Source organism: Enhydra lutris, unplaced genomic scaffold (genome assembly GCF_002288905.1).
Source record: "Enhydra lutris kenyoni isolate GAN:26980312 unplaced genomic scaffold, ASM228890v2 scaffoldscaffold59, whole genome shotgun sequence".
In the NCBI taxonomy this organism is placed as follows: Eukaryota; Metazoa; Chordata; class Mammalia; order Carnivora; family Mustelidae; genus Enhydra; species Enhydra lutris.
Window position 1 is genome coordinate 10,287,498 of NW_019154143.1, and position 18,858 is coordinate 10,306,355.

Consider the following 18,858-nt stretch of genomic DNA (forward strand, 5'->3'; position numbering starts at 1 on the left):
TGAAGACAGGGTTTAGGATTCTATAGCTGGCCTCTTCCCACGGCAGCACGCATTCCCCCTTTGAGCTTGGCCTGTCTAGATGGGTACCCTGTTTTAATTATTCCACAGACAGCTCATATACTGTAGCTTAAGTTGTAGACCCAAGTAAGAAGTATGAAAATGACTGAAAATGGGCCACCTCTAATAATGACAGTTCTCAAAATTCAAACGCTTTCTAAAAAAAGAACCCAGGACCCTGAGACCACGATCTGAGCCAAAGGCAGAGGCTTCAACCCACTGAGCCACCCAGGCGCCCCCGAAGTCTGACTTTTAAAAGAGTCTGTTTACAGAAAATCTGAGCCCTCTAGCTTCCCTTTTCTCTTATCTTGCCTTCCTCTGCTCTCCCTCTTTACTAGAGAATTCATCTCTAAAAAATAAAATTGATGAATGACCTGAGGACAACTACAGCTGCCAAATAAATTTTCTATACACCAGGTGTAAAGCCCATGCTATTCTGGCTTTGGGCACCCCTTAGGCTAACACCTAGCTCCCAGCCCCCTGGAAATCCCCGCCCACATACAAAGAACTTCACTATTCAGGGAATAATACTGTAGGAAAGAGACCTATATATACAACAGTAGAAGAATCCTGGACTGCTATCTAGAAAATCAAATTTAAAAAAATTTAAAAATAATCAATCAAATCAGTCCCCCATTCTTTTTTTTTTTTTTCAGTCTCTCATTCTTAAATAAAAATGAATAACACAAGGACCACCAGATACAATAAAGTAAGCCAGAAGCATGGAAGATAAAATATTTAAAACAAATTTTACAAGTCCAGAGGAACCAAAGACAACAGAATCTCCCAGGTGTAAACAAAAAGACAAAGAAACAAAAACTTCCAAAGGGGAGATAAGAGACCAAGAAGAATAGCCCAGGAGGTTCAATATCTGATTCAAAGGTGTTTCAGGAAGAAATGGACAAATACAAGTTTAAAAAAAAAAAAAAAAAGGAATGATCTTTTAGTAAAAGAAAATCTCCCAGAGCTCATGAGAGACAAGAGTTCCAAGTTGAAAAGACCCACTGAGTGTTTACCAAGATAAAAAAACGACACCTAAATACATTGTGATGAAATTTCAAAACACCAAGGCTGAAAAGAAAAGCCCCAAACAGGTCAATTATAAAGGAACAATCATTCATGTCGCTGAGTACAAAGAAACCTGACAGTGTCTTCAAAGGTCTAAGTAGAAATTATTTTTACTGTATATCCAGCCAATTATTAATCAAACATCGGGGCTGATATTTTCAGACATACAGATGTCAATGTGAATTTTTAAATGACTGTGATGCAGATCTTTTTATACACGAAGAAGATTATTTGCAGTTACTTGGATTTAAAAATAATTATTAGGGAGCACCTGGGTGGCTCAGTGGGTTAAAGCTTCTGCCTTCGGCTCAGGTCATGATCCCAGGGTCCTGGGATCAAGCCCCACATCGGGCTCTCTGCTCAGCAGGGAGCCTGCTTCCCCACCCCTCTCTCTCTGTCTGCCTCTCTGCCTACTTGTGATCTCTGTCAAGTAAATAAATAAAATCTTTAAAAAAATAATAATTATCAGTTTATTAAAATAAAATTTAAAAACTTAGTTTTCTCTGGGACATTAAATTCAGCCTATAAATCTTACTCTATTTTAAAATCTAGTAAGGCAAGTATAATCACCTTCACTTTTTCTTTCTTTATTATTTGATTAATTCAATTTGAACTGAATTCCTTAAACAGTCAATCCTAATAACTGTAGTTAATTAAGTTTCCTTCCACGTTTTAAATTCACTTCAATTTTATTTTGCTTGTAAGCACTTTGAATGCCTAAATTAAGTAAAACTTTTTCAAATGGTTCAGGTGAATCATTTAAACTAATAAAATGAATTTCATGTTCTTTTGAATGTTATACACTCTTAACTACCCAAAGCACATAGATTATCTTAATAATGTCCTAAATTGAATACAACAGTATGAATGGACTAATTCGATTTAGTTCATCATGCCTATGTCATTTAAAACTTGATTTAATTTTAATCTCTCTTAGGGAGATTAAATTGTCAAAACAAAACAAAAAAACAGCCACCAAAAGAACAGTTTTCCCATGTCAAGGGAGTTAAGGTCTCCATCTCAAGCAAGGTAGAACTGCTAATATTTTCTGACCAGGTCCCAGGATCTGAGGCTACGGTAGGCCGAGGATCAACCATAACTCTACCTCAGCCACTCTGTGGACACTGAGCAGTTTTTATAGCTGTGGTCACAACAGCAAGTCCATAACCTTCAGGTTTAGCTTAGTTTTTCCTAGATCCAAGTTATACCATGATGTAATCCTTCCATTTGATTCGAGTGGACCAAAGCCTCCAACTCCAACTCAGTGAAATTCTCTCTTTTACTTGACTGAATTCTGCAGTTCTCAGCAGTCTTCAAATATTTTAATTGCCTGCCCACTTTAATGTTTTATAGCAATTCAGGGTAGACATATAACAAACCACTGTGGGAAACTTAATTTTCTCACCTGTATTAATAAGTATCTCATGGTATTATTGTGAAAATTAATCAAGAAAGATTTTAGAGTGTGGACCACTCTGCTTGGGACATACAGGGTACAGAATAAAAGTAAGCTGCTGCTTTTTAACATTTGTAATTCTCTATTTAATCTCACCATTCCATCACTATTTAGACCTGGGAGATAAAGAAAATTACAAGAAATACTTTTAAATACATTTTGGAAAGTTGCATTCACTGTTCCTCAGTATTATTTCCCATTATTGTGTCTTTTTAGAAATTGTAGCATAAATAAAGAAAGAAATAACACCTCAAACAATTTCTATGCTATAAATACTGCCCACTGACGTGTAAGTATGGTTTCTGGGAAGTTTATATAATTTAGTAGATTTTACCTTTGGTAAATATCTCTCCTTTTACTGGCATCTAGAACTCCCTTCAATCGACTCTCAGAAAGCAAGCTATCAACCTACAATAAATAGAGACTGTTAGAATATATTGTTAAATACCATATAACCTTAGGAAATAAAATTTTAATTCTCTTTTCCTAATATTTCACCAGGAACATACAATGAAGTTTATAAAGAATTTCACAGAGAACCCCCATATACCCACTATCTAGATTCTACTATTAACATTTTACTATACCTTTTTTTTAAGATTTTTTATTTTATTTATTTATTAGAGAGAGAGAGAGAGAGAGAGAGCATGAGCACAGGCAGACAGAGTGGTAGGCAGAGGCAGAGGGAGAAGCAAGCTCCCCGCTGAGCAAGGAGCCCGATGTGGGACTCGATCCCAGGACACTGGGATCATGACCTGAGCCGAAGGCAGCCGCTTAACCAACTGAGCCACCCAGGCGTCCCTTACTATACCTTTTTGATCCATCTATTCATCAACCCATCTTATTTTTTATGTATTTCAAAGTAAAGTGCAATCCTCATCAATGATGCACCACGGGTATCACTAATGAGAGTTCAATGTTCAGTAAAAAATTTACATATGATGAATCGCACATATCTTAATATATATATTTGCTGAGTTTTGGCAAATGCATACACTCATGTAACTCTAACCCCTATCAACATATAGAAAATCACCATTACTCAGAAGGTTCCCAGAAAGGATGTACTCTTTTGTACCATCCTTTCAATCAGCATGTTTCTGAGATACTGCCATAGAGAATCATTAGTTCATTCCTTCATACTGCTCAGTAGTATTGTATGAATATGCCACAAGTTTGTTTATTTTCATTCTTATATCTTACACCCTGACTTAGCATTTTCTAAACACTACATGTAACTTTGCCAATATATCCCCAAAAGAAATATGTACATATGTTCTTTTCTAAAGATGATGTGGGTACATATCATGTATACCCATATTATTATGTGGGTGCTTATTTATTTGGGGTTTTTTCCCTAAAGATGATGTGGAGAAGATAAAGCAGATGAAAGAAGAGGAAAAGAAGAGAAATTGAAATTCACTCATTTCTTCTCTACTCTTCCTATTCTGCATCTGAGTGTTAGTTACAAATTCACAGCTGTTGAGAGAGTCAGTCATAACAGGCATGGCCCAGATGGGGTCTTGATTACTTGTCCACCACTTGGACACCAAGTTGGAAATCTGTTCATTTTTTGCTTCAGGTTCAGGCTACGGAGACAGGGAAAACCTAGCTTCCACTATCAAAAAGCCCCTCCAAGAAGACCCTTGGGGCAAGTCTTCTGCAGTTTGACTAACATTTGTAATTGTTTTGTTTCATCTTTGTTTTAGTAATAATTTTTTTGCGGTTTACTTCTGAAACTTTCCTGGTTCTCCCAATGTCCCATGAAATTTAAAATCAGATACAGAACCATATTAAGCATCTAGCCAAAGCTCACATAAGTCAAAACCTCGTCAAGTTTTATTTCTACCAGAAGAGTATTTTGTTTTTATTGCACCACTATAAAATCTAAAAGTCACTTAAGAAATATTTATCAAATCTTTGTACTTTTAATTTTTTTAATTTTTATTTATTTTTTAAGATTGTATTTATTTGAGATAGAGAGGAGACAGAGGGACAGAGAGAGAGGGAGAGGGAGAAGCAGGCTCCCCACTGAGCAGGGTACCTGATGCGGTACTCAATCCCAGGACCCTGGGATCATGACCTGAGCCAAAGGTAGACACTTAACCCACTGAGCCTCAGGCACCCCAAATCTTTGTAGTTTTTTTTTTTAAACTTTGTACTTTTTAAATGAGTCCGAAACAGGACCAAATATGAGCACTCAGTAAATCTCTTGTCTGTCGAAGATTAGAAAATAATTTTATTTAGTAATAGGTCAGCTAAAAAAAAGTAAAATTAGCAAAGCAAAATAAGAATTTTGGAAAATAAACTAACAAACCAGTAATTACTTCCTACTTTTTTCTTTATTGTTTAAAGCCATATACAGTTGGTGTTCAAAATTATGAAAATAGCAAAAAGTATGAAGAGAAACATAATAAACATCAGCATTCTAGCACACACAGTTACTATCCTGGGATGTTTCCTTCACTCTTTCTTCTATGTATATTAGATATAAAATAACTTTATTGAAATGCTGTATATTCAATTTTATATTTTATAGTCTTTTTCTAACTAAGATTTTATCACAATATTTTCCCTAACATGCTAAAATCTTTCAACAAAATTTTAATCATACTATTATATCCTATCCTAAGTTATTTATCCATTCCCCTATTAGTGATCATTTAAACGATATCCAGTCTTTTCTAAGTAACACTATGACGAACATTTAACACATTAATCTCTGTCCCAATAAATTTTTTATTATTATGTATGGCAAATCCCTGGAAATGTAATCACCGAGCCCAGGAGCGTGAATATTTGCTACATCTTGTTAAACTGTTTTCCAGAAATGCTGTCCCTTACACTCTGGAGCAGCGTGTATCAGTGCGTGTTTCATCACACCCTCCCCAGTACTGAGAACACATTTTTAAATATTTGTTATATTTTATTTCCTTCGCAGTTACTTGATTATTTTTTAAGTGAACTGTTCTCATGTTTATGAGTTCCTTGCACTTCTTTAGTTCATGTCCTTTGCTAATCTGTCGTATCCTAGTATTTTTCTTACATATTCGGATTATTCTTTGACGCCTATTTCGTTTGAGTTCAAGGGAAGCAAAAACAGCCCCTACTGGAAGACGGCTTGAAGGTAAGGGGGCAATGGAGAGTGGAGGAAAGCGACAGGCGCAGATACGGTTGGAAAAGGTTGTTAAGATTAGATTTGGAGGTGAGCGGGGTTAAGGGAGTTGTCAGGTTGGAGACCGAGATGTTAGGAGGAGGGGGACGGCGCTTAGTCGATGGGTCAAGATTTTCGGGAGGTTCAGCTTCCCCGGGGGTTGAGTTTAGGAGCAGGAGAGGTTAGAATCGGGGTTAGTGCCGGGACGCTGGGGTGGAGGAGGGAGCGCTATAACTCGGGAAGGTACGTGGGTTGGAGATAGGCTGCCAGGATTAGGGTGCACCCCAGATCTAGCCCGCCGCCGGTGCCCAGGCCCCCGGCTGGACAGCCAGACGCTACCTGTAGCTTCAATTCCTGACTTCGGCGCTGCAGGGCCTGCAGAGGATAGCGCTGCCGCCTGGCCAGCATCTCTCTCGCCTCCGCGCTGAGCGCGCACGGGTCGCCAGGGAAACCACGGCGGCGGCGTGGGAAGGTGACGCAATCACTGCGCGTCCGCTTTGCAAGAAAAGAACCTGGAGGTCGTCGTCTGTTGTGGTGGCCGCTCCGCAGTTCCTAGGCTCAGATTAGGCCCGCTGCCCAGGTACTCCTCTTTTACCGGCCAGTTCTGCAGGATTGGGGTGGAGATGGGAGAGAGTGCCCGACGGTGTCGGGAGCTACATGTCCTACGGTACCTCAGTATTACCACGCCATTACTGTCGGGGTTCTCCCGTGTTACGGCATTTGTTTTCTGATGCCAGTTTTGCTAAACGAATCTTAAGGTATAATTTAAGTATCTTTTTTTTTTTTTTTAAGATTTTGTTTATTTGTCAGAGAGAAAGGGAGAGAGAGCGAGCACAGGCAGACAGAATGGCAGGCAGAGGCAGAGGGAGAAGCAGGTTCCCTGCCGAGCAAGGAGCCCGATGCGGGACTCGATCCCAGGACGCTTGGGATCATGACCTGAGCCGAAGGCAGCTTCTTAACCAACTGAGCCACCCAGGCGTCCCTAATTTAAGTATCTTAAACTCTTAAATTAATTGCAAGAATAGCTTACCTATGTGGCCTTCATGGGATACATGATTTTGTCGCATAATCTCATTTCAAAGGACATTTTTTAGTTTTTTGCCGTTTGGGGAAATGCTGGTTCCGTTTCATTTTAGTTTTGCGCGTTGTCCATCCTGAGTTCTGGGACGACGGTGATTTTGTCTGTTCAGCAAGTATGTGAGCAAATAATTATGGTCCTCTCAGGGAGATTGTAATACCGTTTCCCCAGGTGGTACTGAATCCTTTAAGTCCCAGTTCCCAAACTTTGCACTACTCCGAAGAAGAATGATGATGATGGAGCTCACTTTTCAAATGATGACCTACACTAAATGAATGCTCTTCAGCACAGAAAACAGGTTGATTCCACAGGCCCAACTACTATGCTAGTTATTTGTGTGTTTTTTCTTCAAATATACATAGAACAAAGTGACGAGTGTCCACCTCATTGAATTTTCATATTGAGCACACCCTCCTGTCACATCACCCAGAATGGGATGCAGATTATCAGTACCCTAAATAGTCTTCCCTTCCTAATCCCTACCCACCTCCCTATGCCATAAGCAAACACTGTCCTAACTTCTAAGAACAAAAACTTGATTTGCCTCTTTTAAAACTGTACAATGGAACCATGCAGTGTGTCCTGGCATCTTGTTAGGCCTTTTTCAGTCAACATGTCTGTAAGATGCACCTCTGTCATGGTATGTAGTTGCAATTTGTTAAGTTCTTATTGCTCTCTGGCATTTTATGTGTATGAGACACTCAGTATACTTATTCCACTGTTGCTGGACGTGTGGGTAGTTTTCAGTTGAGGCTGTTATAAAAAGTGCTGTTGCTTACATATATGCATAGTACAAGCATATGTACACAGTGCTGGGCCACAGGGCATGTTTTATGTTCCGCTTTAGTAGGTACTGCCTATTTTCCCAAAGTTGTACCAATTTACTCTATGGGTTTTTGTTCTTAACCTTGACAAACTTGGTATTATCTGCTTTTTTTGGTTCATGTCTTTATTTTGAATTAACTTCTCCATTATGACTCATGATACTTTAAAATTCACTTAAATAGCCAGACATAGTATTTTCATTAAAAAGGTTTGTAACAGGGGCACCTGGGTGGCTCGGTTGGTTAAGCATTTGACTTCAGCTCAGGTCATGATCTCAGGGTTCTGGGATATGCCCCATGTTGGACTCCATGCTCAGCAGAGAGCCTGCTTCTCCCTCTCTCTTTGCCCTCCCCCTGCTTGTGTGCAGGCACTCTCTCTCTCCCAAATAGATAAATAACATTTTTAAGAAAGGAGATGTAGCAGGGCTTACTTGGGCGGCACATATACTAAAATTGAACTGATACAGAGAAGCTTACCATGGCCCCTGTGCAAGGATGACATGCAAATTCATGAAGCATTCTATATTAAAAAAAAAAATTTGTACCAAATGAGAAAGGATTGCTATAAAATATTTTTAAATGCATTTATCAGTACTTCTAAGCGATATTATAAGAGCTTACCAAAATTCATCATTTATGAAATCCTTATTTAAATATATGTATCTATAAATTAGAAAAAATATTCTAGATCTGATTTGAAAGGATTTCCATATTTTAAATGGAAAAGTTACAGGGTCATGAATATAGTGTAAGTCTATCTTGGTAAAAGTAAACAAAACCTCTACGTGTTTTGTATGTATAAGCAATGGGGAAGGATGCAAAAAATCTTCCTACTGCTGTTCACCTCATGTGGAAAGATGACTTTAATTTTATATATTTTCCACCATATTCAGGGTTATAACCATTTATTCCTTTGAATCTTGGATCAGCATCAACATCACTTAGGAACTTGTTAGAAATGCATATTCTCAGGCCCCACCATAGACTTACTGCATCAGAACCTGTATTTTAATAATACCCTTTTGTTTCATGTGTACATTTAAGGCTGAAAAATACTATTTAAGTGTTCAGTGTGCTATAGGGATGAGATTACTCAGCTGTTTAATTTGTATTTCTTTTGATTTGTAATGATCAGCAGTCATCTTAACAGTAGTCATTGCTTCTTTCTTGTTATCCCTTGATGCCATCATGAAAATCAAAATGATGTGGGAAACAAAGGCAAAAGAAACCCTGAATTTCCTTACTACTTACATTGACAAGTCTCTGAAACAGGCAGTGACCTTCCTTTAGGAACAGTTTCCTCAGTGTTAATACTTTGCTAAGGGCAAAGGGCAATCATTAGCCTGACCCCCAGGATCCTGTAAGTCGACTTTAACATACAAAAATTACTTTGGAAACTTCCTTCATCTCTACCTCACAAGATACATGTTGGCAATTATCCCCGAAGCATATGACCCAACATCTGAAGGGTCTCATGACTGAGTTTTTTGTTTTTTTTTTTTAAATAATAGTGGGTTTTTTTTTTTTTTTCTAACATATAATGTATTATTTGCCCCAGGGGTACAGGTCTGTGAATCAATAGGCTTACACAATTCACAGCACTTACCATAGCACATACCCTCCCCAGTGTCCATAACCCAGCCACCCTGTCCCTACCTCCCCACCCCCCAGCAACCCTGTTTGTTTCGTGAGATTAAGAGTCTCTTATGGGGGCGCCTGGGTGGCTCAGTGGGTTAAAGCCTCTGCCTTCAGCTCCGGTCATGATCCCAGGGTCCTGGGATTGAGCCCCGCATCAGGCTCTCTGCTCACCGGGGAGCCTGCTTTCCCCTCTCTCACTCTACCTGCCTCTCTGCCTACTTGTGATCTCTGTCAAATAAATAAATAAAAATCTTTTAAAAAAAAAAAGTCTCTTATCGTTTGTCTCCCTCCCGATCCCATCTTCATTTTTTTCTTCCCTACCCCATACAACCCCCGGCCCTGCCTCTAAAATTCCTCATATCAGAGAGATCATATGATAATTGTCATGACTGAGTTTTAACTAAACAGTAATAAATGACCTTTTGCTAACAATAGCTAACCCCTTCAAGATCCTGGAAACCTTGTTTTCAAAATTCCTTAGAGACTTACCCTATCCCTAACCCACTCCCAACTTGAAAGGATATAATTGCCACCCTGCATGACCCTGGTGCAGCTCTTTCTGCCCATGGGTCCTGCCCCCATGCTTTAATAAAACCACCTTTTTGCACCACAGATATCTCAAGAATTCTTTCTTAGCCATCAGCTGTGAACCGTAACATCTTTCCTGCATCAAAAGTAACCTAAAACAAAGTCTTGCAGTGAGGTAGCTGAAACCAAGCAAAACATGGCGACTGTTTCTCCTAAGAACAAGCTATTTTGTAAAACTCATTATGATTTTCTTCCATTAATGTGTTAAAATGAATACCAACTTTGTGTTGCTACCTTATAGGAGACCCTGAAAAAGAAATTAATAGCTTTTGAGAGACTCATTATGTAGAACTAGTGGAACCACATCATTAGGAACCTACTAAAAAGAGATTACAGCAGAGAACAGAGAAAGTTGGCTATTTCAGGATCTTAAAACAATTCACCTTGATACAAGTGTCAAATATGTGAGCACCTTGTGGAAAGCAGTGGTTGGACCTGTGATGCAAGATGTTTAAGGCACTGGCCTCAAAGAGCTTATGACCTACGGTGACAGACTAGAATCATGTAGCTGTACCACCTACCAAGTGTTGTCATAGAAGTGTCACTTGGTGTGCAGAATTTCCTGCCAAGTGAACAGTACACATTGCATTTGAGTTTTTGAGTAAGATTATCCAATGAAAACACCCACTAGGCAGTTTAAATGTGAAGCTGGAAATAAAAAGATCAGGTGGGACAGAAATATCTTGGAGGGTGTTCTGCTTGGATATAATAGTTAATCCTAGAGACTGGTTGGGTAGTCAAAAGGAAAGGACAGAGCAGAGGACCAAGGATTGAAATTGAAGGAACCCACAAAATTGAAGGAACTAACTACTGCTGGAGTAGTAAAAGTTTGGAAACGCAAAAGTTTTAAATTATTAGGGAAGTGTAGGAAGAATTTCAAGGAGACACTGACATTATCAAATACTCTGAAGGTGAAAATTAATTATTCAGAAATGGCCATTGGATAACAAAAGCTCTCAGGGGGTACAGATTGCAGACTGCCGCAGGTAAATGGGAAAACATTTAGGAAGAAGGTGATAGTGGACCACTTTTTCTAATTAGCAAATGATGGGGTCAACTAAAGATTTTTTTTTTTAAAGTCAAGATCTTGACTGTATGTTTGTAAATAGAGGGAAAGCAGGGAAAGACTGCAGATGCTAGACAGAAATGGTGTAGTAGAGAACAAGGAAGGACCTTAGCAGGGGTGGGATGCAGAATTCATCTTCTCTTCTGAGAAAGGATAACTAATGAGATAAAGCCTCAAAACCAATGGTTTTCAACCTCTGCTGGGCATCACAATCACCTGAGGAGCTTTAAAAATCTAATGCCCAGGCACACCCCAAACTATGGAAATCCAAATCTGTGGGGAGTGGATCAGTATTTTTAAATCTCTCTAGATGATTATGTTGTGCAGCCCTGTTGAAAACCACTGCCCTCAAGCGCTATTGACAGGAAACGATAAGGAAATTCCCACTTAATGGCTTTTACCTTTTCATATAGTTGAGAAGCAAACTGCAGGCCAGATGGGAAGAGCTCTAAGAACCAAAATTTTAATCCTTGCATTCACAGAATGAAAACAAGAATTGGAAGTAATACAGCATGATGGCCCAGTAAAATGGAAAAAAAATTTTTGTGTGGAAACAACTTTTCTAGCTTTTCTTATGTTAATATGGAGTTGCTGTTAAATGTGCTGAGACACAAAATTAATCTTTACAAGAATGAGCAAGAACAGTGTTATAGAAAACACTTCTTGCAAATCGAAAACAACCAAGGACTTAGTCACTAACTCTTGATTTTTAGATAATAGTTGGAATATATCACTAAGCTTTAGTCAAGAGGGATTTTCCTTTAATATATTCTATAATGACATATAAATGAAATTTTTGCCAGTAATATTCGGAGTATGTTATCATTCTATACTTGGGACATATACCTCACCCTTAACTCAGTTATTTTTACACAGCCACTTGTTTTCCTGAACAGATCCAGTAACAGTTGGCCAGAAGGATTCACATGGTCACTAGGCCAACTCTGCTTTGCAGCTGTACTAAAGAACTGGCATAGATTCCTTAAGAACGAGGCTATCTCCTCAAAAACACTAATAGATCTGTTTTGAGAATCCAGATCTTTTGATGAAGTAAACTGCTTGGCAAGATACTCCTTTCCTTTTGATGGAAGATTCAGAGATGTTTAAAGTTTTTTTATTTTGAAAATAAAATTGACTCATAAAGTGCAAGGAGAAATTAGATCCGTCCAGTATTCTATATCCATCTTCGACAAACAGCTGGAAACAGAAAAGAGAAAAATAATCAGAAATATACAACCGTTAACTTCAAGTTATTCTATTGTGTAGTTAAGAACTATTAACTATAAGATTTGATGTTACAGATAATTAAATGTGCACAGCTCTGATGATAAAGCTACCACTAGATAAGCTACCACTAGATGCAAGGCTCCTAACTTCCAGGTCACGGGTCTTTCCACTTTACCAGACTGCTAACAACCAAAGAATTCGGATTGGAGATTACAAAACGTGAATGCAAAGATGTACTATGGTTTACCAAGGATATTATCGAAAAGAATGATAAGGGGGTAGGAGGTGGCAGGAATACCTCCACCGTCCCTTTTCTTTCTTCTTTTCCTTCTTTCCAGGATTTCCCTTTTTGAAGTTTAACGCCAAGGTGCAACAATGTTGCACATGGTAAGGCATTCCCACTAAAGGCAGTTCGCGCAGTGAACTGAACTAGAAAAGCAAAACTGGGGAAAGCAAAACCCCCTCAGAATACTTGGGGCAAGATTTTCACCCACTCCCAACGTCTCCTCTTACTCACAGCCCCTTAAGTACTACTCACCAACTCTCCAAAAAGAACAAGGCGCTGCAGGCGGTGAGTGTGAAGCCGGCCTGAGCCCCCGCGTGGGCGAGGCGAGGAGGGCGCCGACAGCGCGGGGTCTCAGGCCAGGTCCAGCTTTTTCTGAGTCGTCGCCAGCTTGTCCTGCAGCCTCCGCTTCCTCCAGTCCAGGTAGCGCCTCCGCAGCCGGTTCGCCTGCCAGCCCACGAGCACTCCGGACGCGAAAGCCACCAGCACAGACAGCTGCAGCGTCCTCTCGGACACGTCCGCCATGGCTGCCGGCAGCGTGGAGCCCGACCTACGGCGCGGCGGCGGGGTCAAACGGCGACCCGCGTTCCCGGGCGGCGCGCGCGGCGGTGCGTGCGCAGCGCGGTCAGCGGCGCGTCGGCTCAAAACAGCTTCGTCCGCTCTCCTCTTGCTGAAGTCTGGCGGGCCTGTGGGCGCCCCCCGCCCCGGCTTCCCTTCATCTGGGCCACCGCAGGGGTTACTGTTGGGCATTAGACAGCTGTTGTCTTGCCTTCTTAGCTAACTTTGATGGTGTGCATTTCCACATTGTAAGATCAACACCCGTCTTTTCTCTCAGCAGTAGACTGCGAGCCGCATATGTAACTCAGTTTACTGGTAACCTATTAAAAAAAAAAATTCTAAAACTAAAATTATTTTAGTAATATGTTTTGTTTAGTCCAAGAGATACAGGATGTTATTTCAACACGTAATCAATATAAAAATGATTAATGAGATTTTTTTATACTAAGTGTTTGAAATCTGGTGATTTTATAATTAACAGCATATCTCAATGGGAACACTAAATTTTCAGTGGAAATACTTGATCGGTCTCTAGATTTCATAAAAGTTCATTGAAAAATTAGATTCATATACCCAGGTTGTTCCAAAGACATACAAATTTCTCCAATAACTGAGTTGAATATCAATTTTTAAATTTAATTTAAATTCATTAAATTTGTAAAAGAAGTTCGAAGTTCCACTCTTCCATCACACCCGTCACAGATGGGGCTAGTGGCTACAATATTGGATAGTGAAGTCTAGAGTGCCATGCTATACCAGACCTATGGTTAAAAAAATTCTAATGATAAAAGTCATTGTGGTAGACCCTAATGTGGTCCCCTATGATTTCCATTTCCCAATGTGCATGCCTTTGTGTAGTTTCTTCTCATTGAGTGTGGGCTTGACCTGTGACTTGCTTCTAACTGATAGAATAAAGCAAAGGTGCTGGGATGTCACTCCTGGGATTCCTTTATGCTCTACAACATTTCTTTTCAACAGACTGCTGACTCTCCTTGGGGGCCTGATGAAGTGAGTGAACGTGTTGGAGAAGCTCATGTAGCCACTGCAGGTGGCTTCTAGAAACAGCAGGATGCCTCCAGCCAACAGCCAAAAAGCTGGAGCCTTCAGTTCTGTGGTCCAAGGAAATAAACTGCCCATAACCTGAATAAGTTTGGAAGCAGAATCTCCCCCAGTTCACCCTCCAAGTAAGAACACACACAGCCTGGCAGATGCCTCGATTGTAGCCTTGTGAGAACTGAACAGAGGACCATGTGCTGGGACTCCTAACCCACACAAAGCTGATTTTATAGATGTGAGTGTTTTAAGTCACTACTTTTGTGGTAATTTGTTACACATTGTGGTAATTTGTAAAACCAGTACAGTCAGGAAAGAGAGACCAGCATGTGGAGTCCAAACTCTTTTAGACTGGAGGCTGGCTGACTTCATATTAGCACATGGATTTTCATACTTGAGGTACAATGCATCTTGGCAGACAGACATTAAAGATGGTTTTGGGTCCAACGCGAATTCACATCTGCCATGCTTCATGATCATTTATTTGGCAAACATTTATTGAATGCTGCAGGAGGCATTGGGAATGTAGAAGTGCATACAGCACATCTGCGCTCAGACAGCTTGGTGCAGAGTGAAAGATGGAAGAACAATTAGACACGTCCTGATGAACTGGAATATTTAGTTAAGTATGTAGCTTAGACTTAAAAAAAGAAGAAAACCCTCAGAATCACTCTCTCTTATAATCCATCTAATCTGTCAACCAAATCTGTTGGTTATATTTTCAAAATATGGCCAGAATTAAGCCACTTCTCATTTGACTGCTGCCACTGGTTCCAAACTGCCATCATCTCCTACCTAAGTCATTGCAATAGCCCCTTCAGGTTTCTGTGCTTCTGTATCTGTCCACCACATTCTATTCTCAATGCAGCCGCCAGAGTGAACCTTAGAGGTCAGGAGTTGGGTCCCTCACTCTTCTGCTCAAACCAAGGCCCTCGCAGTGGTCCACAGAGCTCTGCATGACCAGTTTCTCTCCAATCCTTACTTCTCTCACCGACGTGCTCCTTGTTTCTTGTGCTCACCAGGCCTGCTGCTACCTAAGAACATTTGCATATGTTAGGGTGCCTGGGTGGCTCAGTAGGTTGGGCATCTGGCTCCTGATTTCGGCTCAGGTCATGATCTCAGGGTGCTGGGATCGAGCCCTGCTTTGGGGTCCATGCTCAGTGCAGAGTCTGCTTGAGGATTCTCTCTCTCTCTCCCTCTGCCCCTCCCCCCAACTACACACACACTCTCTCTTTCTATCTCTCAAATAAATATCCTAAAAATAAAAGAGAACACTTGCATGTGCCGTCCCCCTGCCTGGCATATGGAATACTCTTCTCCCATGTGCCTGTATGACTAATTTCCTCACTGTTTTTAGGTTCTTGTCAGTTGCCACCTTCTCAACAAGACCTACATAACTAAAAATCACAAATGAACCAACCCCTGCTCTCTGGCACTCCTGATCTCCTTTTCCCTGCTCTATTCTCCTCCTCTATAGTATTTATAGCCTTCCACCTACGGTAGGATTTACAGTATTTATTTGTATTTATTACACTTATTGTTTATTGCCTGTCTGCTGCGACAATGTAAGCTACTCAAGGGCAGGGATTTTTGTCTCAGTTGTGTACTGGTGGATCCCAAGTGCCTGCCACAGGGGCTGGTACCTAACACACAGCCAGTAAATATTTGGGGTTGATGACAGCAAGGAGTGGTCAGGGAAGTCTTAACATGTGTGTGTCTGAACTGAATTGTGAAAGGTAAATAAGATCATTAGAAGGAATGAAATTTCCCTGGATCTCAGTTTTTTTTTTATTTGTAAAATGAAGTTTGGTATGATTCAGTAGCTCTAAGGCTTTCTTATTTTATTTATATTTTTTACGTAGGCTCTATGCCCAGCACAGAGCCCAGTGCGGGGCTCAAACTCATGACCTTGAGATCAAGACCTGAACTGAGGGGCGCCTGGGTGGCTCAGTGAGTTAAGCCTCTGCCTTCGGCTCGGGTCATGATCTCAGGGTCCTGGGATCGAGTCCTGCATCGGGCTTTCTGCTTGGTAGGGAGCCTGCTTCCTCCTCTCTCTCTCTCTCTGCCTGCCTCTCTGCCTACTTGTGATGTCTGTCAAATAAATAAATAAAATCTTTAAAAAGAAAAAAAAAAAAAAGACCTGAACTGAGATCAGGAGGTGGATACCTAACTGACTGAGACACCCAGGTGCCCCTAGGACTATTTTTAGTTCTGGCAGCCTGAAGTTGTGTGCTCTGGCCACTGCTATTATTGCAAATTTAAACTTCACTTGGAATTCTTACCTCATCCCTAAGTGGCCTTTGGGCTAAAAACAACCAGATCATGTGCACACATGCACCTCATCAAGCCGTGAATGTGGGAAAACCTTAGGTGAATAGAGCTGGCAGAGACCATAGAAATGTCCTTTTTTTTTTTTTTTTTTTTTTTAGCAAGAGCAAACTTTAGCCAAAGGGGAGAATACAGCTGCTGGGAAGGAGGCATGGGTATAAGATTTTAAATCCCTTTTAAAGAGTCAGTGTGTCCCTGCCTTGAGACTGTATTTTTTCCCCATGGTGCATCATTTCCATGTGACGTGTTAGTAGACTTGATAATGGTCAACCAGCTTTGAGGTGATGATTAAATTTGGATTAACAGGCTGAATAGTTAAGTGTAATGAGTTAATTGATCACATGAGTGTCTTCTGAATGATACATTAACTGCCATTATGGAGTTTGCTTTTTGAAGTACTTGCCCAGGGAAAAGGTTTTGCCATTTACAGTATTAGACCTTTATTACTTACAAATTCTTTTAAAGCATATAAATGGAATTGATTTCCTCTGCAACTCCAGGACCCTAAGTAACAAAGCAGTCATTTTATACCCTGAAGCCTCCAAAAGGGTGAAGCTTTGCCATGATTAACATGGAGAATTCATCCCCTTAGGTCCTTGAGGTCTGGCCCAGAAGAACTCTGGCTGGCTCTGTTTGCCTGAGCCGTAAGCACACAGCCCTGTGTCTCAGGAGTTTTAACTGTCAGACCCTTTGTTTCCCATTCTCTTCCCTGGAGTTTTTGGAAGTGGGAGGAAAAAGTCTTGTGTGATTGGGCATTGTGCTGAACTCACTCACCTGACTTCACTAGTGCACACTCCAAAAGGCTGGGACTTAGGCGAGGTGGGCAAGCAAAGTAAATGCGCCTGGTTGTGTGATTTCTTTCTTTCTCTCTCTCTTTTTAAAAATTTTTATTGGGTTATGTTAGTCACCATAAAATATATCATTAGTTTTTGATGCAGGTTGTGTGATTTCTAAGTGAGAATCATTTCCTCCCCGGTGCATAGGCAAGAATGAAAGCGATACCGTGGGGGAAGTTGAGCCTCGAGCCTTCTCTGTCAGGAGCTGTAACACACTGCAAGTCCGCCTCTCTAGTCTGTCATTCTGGAAACGTGCACAGTAGAATGGCCTCCTATAATCCTTTCAGAAAGGACAGGAGACTCCTTCTGAATAAGACCCCAACCCGTCTCCTCATAATTTGAGGTAAGTGGTCATCTATGATTCACTCTATTCCAGTAAGTATTTCCTGAGTGCGTACCGTAGCGGGATATTTAGGGCAACATACCCCATGTGGAGCCAATTTCAAGGATCTCCTGTCGAGGAGAGAGAGTGACAACAATCAAATCCTCACACAGATAAATATAGCACTTCAGACACAGATGAGTGCTTAGATGAAAGAGTACTGTGTGTCATGCTTGAGGGAACCCAGCAGAGCCTCGCTGTGGTTGGGAGGATGGGAGCTGTCAAGAAAGGCCTCCAATGGACTTCACCCTTAGAACCCCACTGGAGACACACAAGCAGAGAAGGGAGGGAGAGGCCTGCTCTTGGCCCAGGCGATGCACTGGTGACTGTTGTGAGGCCACAAGAAGCCAACTCAGTGAGAATCTGAGTGGCAGGCATGGAAGAGAGGCAGGAGAAGTAGGTAGGCCTTGCAGGCCAGGTCAGGGCTTTGGATTTTACTTAGAGTAAAGTAGGCAGCTGTTTCTGTGAGCAGAGTCTTGCATGGTTCTCTTTCCATGTTGATAAACTTAATCCGGCTTCTGTTGGAGAATGGATCAGAAGGCGCTTGGATGTAAGCAGGGAAACTGGTTAGAAAACTACTCCGCTGGTTCAGACAAGAGACCATGGTGGTGTAGTCTATGGTAGTGGATGTTGGGCAGATTTGAGGGTGACCGTATTTTCTTGCAGGTCTAGAAAGGTGTCCCATTATTGGTACCACAATAGCTTTGAGTGGAGACCACTGGTAGCCGTATTTGTGGGGAGCACAGGGTAAAAAATACACCAGTGGAATCACTACATTATACACTGGAAACTAATGTATCATTGTCTGTCAACTTCAATGAAAAAAGGAAGAAGAAAAAGATGTTCCAGTTATCTTCTGGCTTGCTTCATTTAATTTTTAAAATTTTTTGTTTCTTAATTTAAATTCAATTAATTTACATTTAATGTATTATTAGTTTCAGAGTAGAGGTCAGTGATTCATCAGTCTTATATAATACCCAGTGCTCATTACATCCCATGCCCTCCTTAGTGTCCACCACCCAGTTACCCCTTTTCCCCCTTCCCTCCAGCAACCCTCAGTTTGTTTCCTATGATTAAGAATCTCTGATAGTTTGTTTCCCTCTCTGATTTCACTTGCTTAATTTTAGAAAAGAAGTCTTTATCTGTATGTAATGAATCTTCTCTTCCTCTGGCGGCTTTAAAGACTGTATCACAAGGTTTTAGTAATTCGGTTATGCTATTTTGTATGGTTTTTCCAAGTTCATTCTGTTTGGAATGTGTCA

General features: G+C 40.7%; 2 protein-coding genes across 2 annotated transcripts in view; both read right to left on the reverse strand.

Annotated features, from left to right (window-relative positions):
* The window catches only part of LOC111158446 (nephrocystin 1), a 57,227-nt gene extending 51,054 nt beyond the window's left edge, over positions 1-6,173 (reverse strand). The window contains exons 1-2 of the mRNA XM_022520467.1: positions 6,075-6,173; positions 2,916-2,989 (exon numbers count right to left, since the gene is read on the reverse strand). Of these exons, the coding sequence (XP_022376175.1) occupies positions 2,916-2,989; positions 6,075-6,143 (143 nt within the window). The 5' untranslated portion in view covers positions 6,144-6,173. The remainder of the gene's footprint in view (positions 1-2,915; positions 2,990-6,074) is intronic.
* Positions 6,174-12,027: 5,854 nt separating this feature from the next.
* Positions 12,028-14,134, reverse strand: LOC111158389 (uncharacterized protein encoded by LINC00116-like). Its single transcript, XM_022520392.1, is given in 5 exon segments — positions 12,028-12,126; positions 12,695-13,067; positions 13,069-13,116; positions 13,118-13,178; positions 13,978-14,134. Coding segments are annotated over 4 exon segments (540 nt in total). The 3' UTR covers positions 12,028-12,126; positions 12,695-12,793.
* Positions 14,135-18,858: the final 4,724 nt, after the last annotated feature.